We start from the raw sequence: 11,959 nt of genomic DNA, 5'->3' as shown, positions 1-11,959 counted from the left end.
TAAAGTGTCTTTAGTTTCCTGGGCCTTCTTATGGGCCCTTCTTGTAGATGTCTGACATTTGCTCTCTTCCAGTGATTAAAGATATCCTCTGATTTCCATTACTTTTAATTATAAATTTTAATATTATAGACAGTGGCCCTCCAGCAATGTCAGCCACTTCTCTCACACTGGGCCAAATTTTCTCCAGGCACATAGATTCATGTGGATATCAGAATAATAAACTCTTCTTTGTTAGCAATTCTCACAATATCATGACACAACATCCTTCTTTTTCTACTGGGCCTAACATATAAAACATCCAAGTATGTTTATAATTCAGCAAACTTATTGTAAAAGCAGTGAAAATTAAATGTTATCCTTTAAAATAGGTATTCTCAATTTCCATAAAGTGGAGTACATATATATAGAGCACATGCACTTTTAAAACTGTATTAAATCAACATCAATGCATCTTCAAATATGATTTAGCAATTGAGAATAATGTTGAGCAGCCAGTACTTCCTGACAAACAAGCTTTCTGCATGCCTCAGGGGCTTGAATGCACTTGCAGAACACCAGAGTGCAGTAGATAACATTGAGAAAATCTTCCCTTAGAGCAAAAAAGTAGGTTTGGGTTGGTTTTTTGGTTTTTTATTTAGCTTCTCCCCCCCCCCCCACCCCCACTTATAAAAGCATAACAGTTGCATTTATAACTACCAGACTGAGCTCTTCCTTCCACTAACATATGCCATCCACAGCACCCACCCTGTACACACTCTGACCCAAAATGATTCAGCATTGGCTGATGTAAATGGAATAGCTTTACCTAAAAGGAAAAAAAAAAAATTGGCAGTCTGCTAAATGTCACATGAGTCTGCTAAATTTCCATGAGGAAATTCATGGCATGTAGGAAAATAACCAATTAGAGTAATGTTGAGCCAAGACTGTCTAACATATGTTGTATTCATTATAGCCGAAGCATAATAATAACATTCCTAATGAACCTTATCTCCCTGTGATGGTACTGTGGAGGCATTATAACTACTAAAAGCCTTGTTTGCCCCATCTGGTTTCTGATGTGCTCAAGCTGGAGTCTCATATTATCTCTGCTCTGATCCTGAACACATGGAGAAGGCTTACAGTATGTGGAAAGTAGTTATTAGCAGTTCATTTGTTCTTTCCAGAACGAAGCTAATTTGTGAGAGCCCTGGAAGAGTCAGTCATTCCAGAGGACAAGGAAGCGCAGCCCGGGCTCTCTAAGCCACATCCATTTGAATCTTTGTGCCATTTCCAGATGTCAGCCCTCACTCAGGGAGGGAAGAGCAACGCACCAGCTTTGGGACACTCTGAAATTCAGGAGAAAGTGGTCTCGAGTCTGGGACCCTATCAGGGTACCATGAAAACAACAACAACAACAAAAAGGTGTTACTCAGTATCTGTCTGTGCTTTGTTCCTGCAGTAGGTAGGAGATACTTCTTTACTTCTCCGAGGGACCTTCCGCAGGGAGGCAGGAGCTACAAGTTTTCTATTAGATGGAGCATTTGAGCTTTCTGGGAACTGAGACGTGTGTGACTTAACTTCCTTTCGGGGTAGAGTTTCCCAATAGCTCAAAGACGCACATATCTCGCGGAGGTTTTTTTTGTTTGTTGTTTTGCTGCTTTTTTTTTTTTTTTTTTTTTTTTTTTTTTTTTTTTAATGGGTTTTGGATATTTTTTTGTCTGAAAGTTTGCAGGGTGAAAAAAAAAAAAAAAAAAAAGAGTTTTGAAATAAATTGCAATAAAGCCTGCGGTCTCTTACTGACTTGCAGCAGGAGAAATATTCCTAACTGATATTTACTGCCCAAATTGCCATGAATTAAGCGTAGCCATTAAAAGAAGCTGAAGCCGAAGTTATCCACAAAGAACAGCTACTCATATAACAAAAAAAAAAAAAAAAAAAAAAAAAAAAAAAAAAAAAAAAAAAAAATTTAAAAAAAATAATCCCCAAAAACCTAAAAATCCCCAAGCCACACAGCCGCCACCTCTCGCATCCCCGTGCCGCCCCTCAGGAGCGGCGGAGCGCGGTGGGGGCGGGCCCGGGGCTGGGCCGGAGCTCCCCGGCCATGGCGGCGGGGGCGGGCCCGGAAGGGGAGCGGCCGCTGCCCGCCTGACTTCCCCGGCTGGCGGGCGGGGCGGCGGCGCGGGCAGTGGGCATCATGCTGCAGTTCTTGGTAAGGCTCTGAGGCTCGGCACCGCCGCCGTGGCACGGCACGGCCGCTGCCCGGCCGAGGGAGGAGAGGCGTGGTGTCCGCGGCCCCGTGTCCGCAGCGGGGCCGCTGTGCCTGGTGCTGGCTCCTGGCCTTGGGCGTCTTCCCTTCTCCCGCTCCTTCCTACCCGTCCTCCTTGTTCTCTCCTTAAACCGTGCCTTAAAGCTGCTCTCGAAAAGGAGTTCCGCGGCTTGGTTTTCCTCCGAGTCGTGCTGTTAATTTGCCTTGGAGATTCTGCTTGCTCGCGGTGATGCTCTCCTTGCTGCTCAAATTTCTTTGTGTCAGCATAAATGGCTTCTTTAGTGAGAGCAGGGGCGTCAGCCCTTGCTATTTTGTACACCCTTAAAAATGTCGGCACAATCCGCTGCATATGTGGATTAAGGCAAGAGGTCGCGTTTTATTATTCCCCCGGAGAAGAACAGTATTATTAGACTCAGGCTTCATGTTTTGTTGGGGCAAGATAATTTAGCTGGCTGATGAGTTTCATAGCGGGTGCTGATACAGAGCAAGAAGTGATGGCCTGCTGGAAGTTGAGAGAGTCATGCTTGTTTTTGTAGAATAAATAAACGAGGCCTATTTTTCATCCCAGCTATATAATAACAAGTATGAAAGTAATTTCTGTAGCTGTTTATCATCTCCTCTCCACTCCAATGAAAACCTTAAGAAGGCTAAATGTGGTTAGCCCCTCTCAAAGTTTTTGGGTTTATCATCTCCACTGCTTTCTGCTAAAGTTTTTTGTTTTGTTTTTGTTGGGTTGGGGTTTTTTTTGTTTGTTTGTTTTTTTCTAAATTATAATATTGTATAATTATGGCTTCTCATTAGTGTGTGACAGACAAATGATATACTAATTCTGGGTTTCTTCCCTGCTCGAGTGTAGATTGGATGTTTGACTCTTGGTCTGTGTGGTTAGGGCTGAAGCAGAGAGATAAAGGGATAATCTCACAAACCTTGTGTTTTGCAGTCCAGAGTTAAGCATTAAATAAGCTATTTGTTTTCAATGCATCTTGAAATGCTGAGTAAAAATTGGAAGACTCTGAACTCTCATCAGCCCTATTGTTTTTAACCAACATGGACATTTTCATTGGCTATGGGTTTTGCTTCCCATAAAATTGAAGTCTTTAGTGATTTATTTTTTCCCCCACTGCTCAAATTGTCGGCTCTAAAAATAAGTGCAGCTGGGTGGATGCAGTGCTGGACTTTCCAATAAAGGAGTACACTTTCAGGGTGTACTGATCTCAGTACTGTCCCTACTGAGTAAGGGTTATTTCACTACAGAATATGATGCACATTGGAAAGGTTCTAGCGTAAAAGCCTAGAACACTGCTAATAAAGAAGGAATTGGTTTGGGTTTCCAGGTGGTTTTCCAGACACTGCTAAAGATACAGGAAATTCTCCTCTGCTAGAGTGGTGCTCTGGATTAAGAGGAATCACAGGTCTGGTTTTCATGAGTGTATTATTTTTTAGTATCTCCTAGACTACCTACTTAGCTGGTAATTATAACTACAAGAGCATATGATAGCCAGGACAATACACAGAAAAATAATTATTCTTAAATTGTTAAAGTTAAGCTTAGAAAAGTAATTTTAACAAGGAATAAGACCAAAAATGTGTTTAAGAAAATGTTGAAGTAACTTGCAGTCAGAGTTCATTTGACAGCTCTCAGCCAATTTTAGTTTTCTATAGATAGATTTTCAGCAGTGCTACTTATGGAGTCTGAATCACAGAAAAGATGAGCTGTGCTTTGGGCCTGGAAAAGATGTCTGGTCAGTGAGTGATGGCAAAGTTGTTTTGTGTACAGTGATTTTATTTTTCTTGAAATAGTCTTATTTTGACAGCAGTGACCATGAGCAATAAAAATTTTCTTAAATAGAACTGGCTGCAGCTGTTACCAAGAGTGATTTGTCTACTTACAATGCATGAAAGCACAATATTAGTAATGTCCACTTTCAAAATAGTTAAATGAGCTTTCGTGGTATAGGACAGACTTATTTTGAATTGTAACAACAAAAATAAAATGTAGAATACTGAGGAGTTGCTGGATGAGTATCTCATAGTGTGTCTTTGAAGAGAAGAGTTTCTTTCACTCCAAAAGTGTTCTTGTGCTTGAGGGGTTTCCTCACTGGCAAACACAGGTCTGGGCCAGAAACAGTGCTTGTGTTTTGCTCTTGCTGTGCTGCCAGAATGCATTTTTATGGACATCCTTTATCAACTACAAGTCTGCACAGTTGTCAGAAGAGGTTGTGCCCAGCTTCCAACCAACTGTGCTGCCTTAGAGGAGCCCCTAGATCAGAGTGGATTTGGCTGAGAACTAATCTCTTGGGGTCAGAAGGGTCTGTCTGGAAGATGCACAGCTGTTATTGCAGAAGAGAAGAAGCAGGTTTAAGTTCATGTTGAGAAGTTGTTTTTTTTATTTCATACTAAGACATGGATGTCCCTTTCCAACACTGAGCATTGTTCTAATGGGTTGTTGTTTTAGGCTTTCCCAGCATGGACCAAGAACTCTGTGATATGTAGGTCCCTGCTGCTGTCTCCCCCATTTTTCTAGAAGTTACTGCCTTTGTGGGTGTGTAGAGAACCTTACAAGGATGAACACTGCTTGATCCCAATAGTCTTGGTGATGTGTATGGACTAACAAAACTGTGTGGTATTTTGGAAATGATGGCAAAGTGTTTCTGGTGAAGATCAGTATAATTGCACCTCTCTGATGAAAGATGATAAATTAAATAGGAGTGGAGTTGAAACTCTTTAAATGATTTGCAGTATTCCCTTTTCTTAATTTTAGGCAATGTGCTTTTGGTTGAAGGGTGTTAACTCTTCTCCCTTTCTTCCATTTTAGCTTGGTTTTACTCTTGGCAACGTGGTTGGGATGTATCTGGCTCAGAACTATGATGTGAGTATCCTGGTATTCTCAGAGATAAACCTGTCCTGAACTGAAAATACATGGCTATTTTCCCTCAATTAGAATTGAATCAGTCTTTATTTTGAAGGTTTATATTATTTAAACAGAATGCTGACACTAGTTACAGGAGAACTCAGACTTCTTCAGGAAGAATTACCTCACTGAAAGAATGGTCAGGCATTGGAATGGGCTGCACAGGGAAGTGATGGAGTCACCAGCACTTGGAGGTGTTCAGGGAATGGCTGGACATGGCACTTAATGCTGTAGTCTCATTGACAAAGTGGTGATTTGTCAAAAGTTGGACTCTGATCTTGTAGATCTTCATAGCATTTCATCTCTGTGGTGGTGTATTGCTTAAAGCCTAAACTTCTGTTCAGACCTGGAGTCCAGGCACCTACAGGCAAAGACAGGAGGAACAGAAAAGGTTTATCAATCACTCATGGATTTTAACAGAATTAAAATACTGTTTTCCTGTCTTGGATAACCTGTCTTCTTAAAGTGTTCTCTACTCAGTATAACTGTTAATAAAAATCCTTAGACCTCTGTCTCCCAGACCAATAATGAAAACAAGTTTTACCAGCTTTTTTGAAAACTCAAATACTTTCTCCTACTTGAAGAAGTGTATTGACCTGCAATCTTTTTTTCCTTCTTTTCTCACAGTGAGAAAAGAAAGAGAACTTTCTTTTTTCAGTTCTCAGTTAACAGAGTTTTCAATATGAGAGGGCAGAGGAGAAAGATTTCAAGCTGAGCCTTCAAAACATGATTTTAATTACTGCTGAATTAACAGAGTCCCTTGTAAGAGCAATGCTGCTTTATTTATTGGCTAGAGGAGTTAATAAAATTTAACATATAAATATTTTTAAAATTCTTATTCAATCTGTATTAGCCTTCCTAAAAAACCAAGCAAAGTTGTTGAGGCTTTGGTGACATTTATGTTTTGCTTTCCTATCATATTCAGTACTGAAGTCATCTTGCTTAAAAAAAAAAAACCAACTTACATTTTGCTCTTTGTTTATGCACAAACTCTGATGATTTTTCCTGTCAGTCAGTCCAATAAAAGGACTAATGAAAGGCTGGTGTTTCTGTCCAATAAATGTTTTTACAGTGTTACAAAAGTGTAGTCATAAGAATATATTTGGATGTATCAATATGTATCGCAAGCATTGTATGTTGTTTTTCTGGCAGCACAGGTAAGTATTGCCACAAGAGGGGGACTCAGGCTTTTGATTTCCTTGAAGTGGTTACCTGGGAATGCAACACTGACTTGCAGGGTGAACATGGAAATTTTATTGCTGATCTTGAAGGTGATTGGTTTGAGATGACATTTAATGTAAGCTTGTCATAATGAGGTCCTAATTCTGCAGCTGTACACACAATGTGCTTAGTAATAAGTACATGGAAGGTTCTGCTGACAGTAGTGGAGTTCTCTTCATTTAGTTTAAATATCAGGTGTGTTACAGGCTGAGCTCCTAATTTCATTTGTTGAAAAAGAGCTTAATTCTGAAAAGGAAAGTTAGAGAACTTATATTACCAGTTCTGTGAGCCTCAGACTATTCAATAAGAGAACTTCATTCTGTTTGGATTAACTTCTGCTCTGTGGTCAAATTACATATGAAGTAAAAACCCAGAATTTTTTTTTTTTTCTTACAGCCAGAAGTGGAAAGTTTGCTTTAATTTAATTTAAATTAGTTAGCTTGTAAAATCTTACAATATCACTTCCCAGTTTTAGCTAGTTGTAATATTTTGCTATTAGGAGCTTCAGCTTCTTTTTCTTTTCAAGTTATCAAAATTTACTGTTGGATTATTTTATCAAAATTCTTTTATTTGTGAGAGAGAGCTGAAATTTTGAAGCTCACAAGCAGTAAAATGAATTTTCATTCAAGTGTGAAATGCAAAGGTATGCCAGTTTGCAGTGCAGTAGAATTCTCTGTGAGGAATTTTGTTTCCCACAAGATGAACCAGGAGAACTATTTCTTAATAAATTTCTTGAGAACATGTTTGATGTTCTTGAGCATCTCTTTTCTCATGGGTTATGACCAGTATAGTGCAATCTAATTTCCCCTTCAAAAGCCTGTGCATCAGTGTTTAAATCTGCTTATTCTTGGCAGTTTGTCTTTTTCAGTCAGGAAGCCAGACTGGTCATGCTAAATTTCCTGTGATCTTTTTTCCTTCCCCCTGTTCCCATCACCACTAGCTGATTTATAGCCTTAATAATCTGAGTATTTCCTGAAGCCTTATCTGAGGGGCTCTCATCTGCTATTTGCCTGATACTGCTTAGATTTAATCTCTGTGCAAGGTAACAGATACTGGAAATACATTTTAAAAACCAGTTTAAACTTTGTAGAATTTCTTGCCGTGTGTATGGTATTGTCTTTCCTGATGAAACTCATGTAGCCCAGGACTTTTTGTTCTATGGGGTTTGATTGTTTTATTTTGTCTTTAAAGATCCCTAACATTGCAAAGAAGCTGGAAGATTTTAAGAAGGATGTGGAAGCCAAGAAGAAACCTCCCAGTGACAAGTCCTGAAAGAGCAATGTTGCCCAGGTCAACTCCGTTTGCACCAAGGATGCAATTTACCTTTCAGACAGCAAAGGTCAAGTAGAGGGTTGGCATGGGAGGTTCCTCCACTCTTAGTCTTCTAGAACTGGAATATCCTTCTTTTTCAAGGGCAGTCGTGAACTTTTCCTGGGACTGATTTTCAAGGGTTTCAAAATTTGGATTTGCAACTGAGGCGTGGCTAGATTATATAATTTGTATTTTTCAGTATTTCTTTTCCTAATGTTTTGTAACCTGTTTTTACCTGATCCAACTGGAGTGCTTTTGGTCCTGTTACAATGTGTACCTCACACCTGATAATACCCTAGCTCTTAGAACAGCACAGAAGGAATTAAATGCATCAAGAAATAACTTTCAGAGTTTCTTGTTATTTGTTGTGAGTAGTGGTACTTCACTGTCCTTAAGCCACACACACAAGCAAAGCAACAAAAGCAGCCATTAAAACCCCTGGTGTGAGAACACACATCCTATTGCAGAACTCTTGTCTTCTGCTTGAAACCATAACTCTACAAAACTCCTGTTGTAAATTCTGAAAAAAAAGTTGCAACGATTTGAATAGATGTAAATTTTATTAATTCAAGAATCACCTTTTTTTCCCCTCACCCTTAAAATTGACGATTTCTATCAACTCTGTTACATGGCTTAAATGTTGGAGTCCCCTTGATAGCCTTTTGCAAGATGTGAAGAACAAAGAAAACTGCCAGGAAGGTATTGTTGCTTTTATTAAGAATGCCTGGTGTTGGAACTGCTGCAAACAAGCACAGAGAATGACCTCCATTTGTTCAGGCTCTAGATTAAAGCATACCTATAGTGCTTCTCCATTAATGTTTTAATTAGGATTAGGATGGTGCCTTCAAAGTGGTTTGTCCTTTTACTATGTTTTCATTCTCATCATAGGAAAACTGTAGAGCACATGATCTGTATTCCTCTCAGAAGAGACTAAATCAGAAGATGTGATTTGATCTCTAATGGGTGTTTAGTCAATTAGACAGGTCTAGAGACACTCAGAAGGAAAAGAACCCTGGGCAATAATTGTGTTGCTTTGTCAGTGAAATGTGCTGTTTGATACAAATGTAGCATCAAAGCTCTAAAGTACAGAGCTCTCTATGTACCCATTGTAATTTTCACTCTCTGCCCCAAAGCCTTTAAATTGGATGTATCTGAGTGGACTCCTAGCTCTTTGGAACAGTAAAGATGCATTTACAGAGTACCCTACACCAAACCCTTGCATGCTTTACGAAAGTTTGGTGGTCACAGAGTTCTTCCACAATGCTTTCCTGAAAAAGAGGAAATTATTCCTCATGCAAAGATTCCCTTCTTAAGCAATATAAATATATATTAGAAATTTTTCACCTGTAATTTTAAATCCTTCCTTTCACCTCTGCCTTGAAATGTGTAGCTGACATAAAAGCTTTCAGTTTTTGCAAAAGGTTATTTGACAAGTTTAAAAGCCAACTCAAGTCAGACAGTCTCAGCATTGAACTACAGCAAATGCTCCAAGAAACTCTGAGAGGGAGAAATGGTTGTACCACGTAACCCCAGCTATCAGAAATCTCATGATTGCAGTGTGTGTGGAAGATACCCAGAATGTGCTTAGTGAAGGGAGTTGTCTACTAAAGTACAATTATGTTTACCTTTTACTGAGTTAGTACTGTATGCTCTGCTTCTTGGAAGAGCTTTCCATTACCTTTCACAGACTTCAGACCTAACTGAAGGAATTGTCTTCCATACACAAAAATGTGATAGTTCTGCATGTCAGTTTTGATGTTTTCATGGACATGATGAGCTTAAGTTTCCCACAACTTCCTTTCTCTCCCCTCTCTTCAGCATTGAAAAATACTGTCTCTAACTCATTCATTTTTCTGTGATTGCCATATAAAATTATATTAGTGTTTATACTGGGTTATTTCTTTACTCAAACATACTTTATGTTCTTCCCTTTCTTTCCATGGGGATGAGAAGTAAAATAATATTCAAAATCTCTGTATTTGTTGCCAAACAGGGCAGTTACTCTGTGTTTTTGGAGCTTCAGCTAAGCATACCAAGTAGATTTTAGAATTCTTTTTTTTTTCTATTATATTAGTAAGTGAAAAGCTGCAGGTGTAATGCTGTGGAGATGACAGATACTCATGAATATTAAAGACAGGATTTCTGAGGTATTTCACACTGTTTGCAACACTTTGCAACACTAAGATGGAAATCATAGCTCAAGCTGAGGTTTTTCCTCCCACATAGTAAGCTGTAAATCTGGATAACATTATAACACAGCTGATGTGGACTTTGCAACTACTGTATAACACATTTTACCTAGCCTGAGGTTATCCTAGATGGTACTAAAATTTAGCCTTTCATTTTAGAGGGCAGGTGAGCACAGATAATGACTGCTTGATGCAGCTCTTGCATCTGGGGGCTGAGAGTGCTTTGGATACACTGGTGTGAGAGCAGGGCACAAAAGATGGATGTTCCATGAAGTTACCTAGGAGCAAGTTTCCCACTTGGGCTCTGTGAATATCTGCCCCTTTCAAATGCCTATGTGGATAGCTAAAATTGCCAGCTAAAATATGCTGTCTTCCTTCCTTTGCTGAAAAGAATAGTTCATGTATTGATTCTTTTGAGACATATTCTGGAGCTGAAGGTTCAAGGCAAAATGGGAGGAAAGGAATATATGAGCTACTAACAGACTTCTAAAATATTTACTGTGGGTTGAGAGTATTATCCTGTGTTGGAGAAGGCTGCCCTAAGGCTCTTCTGCCATTAAGCACTCAAGGGTTATAATTAAAATAAACAAAAGCCAGATAGCAAAGCTAATTATTAGCTTACTGGGAACCAGAACTTAAAGTTGGTTGGATGCACCTCACAGAACTTCACTAACATGAACATTCAGTGGTTTTACATCCCAGAACCACAGCACGCTGCCTCATGATGTGTGCTTTATCCCTGGTGAAAGGAAGACATTGCAAAGCAAGAAACTGGAATTTTTTGAATTAACAATGTGTTAATTTCATAAGCCTGGGTTGTATCTGTGTTTGCAAAAACAAGATTGTTCATTGATATTCAAATGTAAAAATCAATATCAATATTCTGTATGGGATGCATAATTATTTTGGACATTATGTGGATATCAGTGTATAAGTTGCTGCAAAAATCCAGAGGAAGGTCTCCTGTATAGTTTTTTTTGTTTGTTTTTGTTTTGTTTTTTTTTCCTCAAAAAGACAAAAAATAGAGAGATGTAGTTTTGTTTGTTAGACTTCTTAGTGGTAGATGTTAGCATTTATTTTGCAAAGTCCTAAACAGAGGTAATTTTTATTGAATTTGTACTGAGATAAAATAACTGCAGGTTATTTGCTTTTTTACCCAAAACATACATTGTTCACAGGTTATCAATTTTACTTTCTGAAAAATAAATTTCCTAAGTTGTCCTTAGAATAGGTACTCCTGCCAAAGTCAATTCTGACTTTAGTCTTTAATGCACATAGAAAAAAAATGAATACCCCAATGCTGTAAATCACTGACTCAAACCACAACTACACTGTAACTTTCTTATGCTGTGAGCCCAAATGCTGGAGTGGAACACACTTTTTGTTTTCTGTGTGGAAACATGGGTAAGTACATACATGAAGCCTTAATAGGATTCTAGTTAAAGGTAATATAAAAACTTTAGTTAAATATTATACTTCTATTAGTTAATGCTGTTCTACTCTTTGGATAAATACTGAGCTGAAAGCAGAATTGTTGTATTTAAGGCTTTGAAAGCAGCTTGAAACCACTTAATTTGAAATCAGGCTTGTCTTCTGAAGAAAATAGTTCTGCCTTGGTTATTGGTAGAGAAAATTCTGAAGTTGAGTGAGAGTACACTATGTCTTACAAGAGAAAATTTCTGACTTCTTTGTATTTTGCCATTAATTCTACTGTCCTTTGCCATTAATACTACCACTACTAAAAAGCAACAGTGAAGAGCAGAGTCTGGTGGTGGGAAATGCAATGGCTGATCTGATGTGATGTGCAAAAAAGGCCAGGACAGCACACTGTCTTCCTGCATCTGCCTGGTGGGACATGTTAGTGACAAGCACCAACAGCTCTGAATATGGAAGTGTGCCAAGAGCACCAAAACAGGAGAAACAGTCTGTTGAGGAAATTCCTTGCCTGAGTCCACTTCAAATGCCTCTGTACCAATATTGTGAGACACAAGCTATGCCAGAGCCTTCTGGAAATGTTTCTGAAGAAATATTGTTTGAGATGGGCAATAGCACCAAGCCATTTCATTTACCTACTGCTATTCT

General features: G+C 38.8%; 1 protein-coding gene across 1 annotated transcript; it reads left to right on the top strand.

The window, feature by feature from the left end:
• The first annotated feature begins 2,087 nt into the window (after positions 1-2,087).
• STMP1 (short transmembrane mitochondrial protein 1) lies at positions 2,088-8,030 on the top strand. The gene is made up of 3 exons (XM_079303528.1): positions 2,088-2,188; positions 5,061-5,114; positions 7,569-8,030. The coding sequence occupies exons 1-3, from the start codon at positions 2,174-2,176 to the stop codon at positions 7,647-7,649; spliced, it is 150 nt and encodes a 49-aa protein (XP_079159654.1). The 5' UTR covers positions 2,088-2,173; the 3' UTR covers positions 7,650-8,030.
• The last annotated feature ends 3,929 nt before the right edge of the window (positions 8,031-11,959 follow it).

The sequence above is a fragment of the Erithacus rubecula genome (genome assembly GCF_903797595.1).
Source record: "Erithacus rubecula genome assembly, chromosome: 4".
Classification (NCBI taxonomy): Eukaryota; Metazoa; Chordata; class Aves; order Passeriformes; family Muscicapidae; genus Erithacus; species Erithacus rubecula.
The sequence above is the reverse complement of the archived record's forward strand: the minus strand, read 5'-3'. Positions and strand labels throughout refer to the sequence as shown.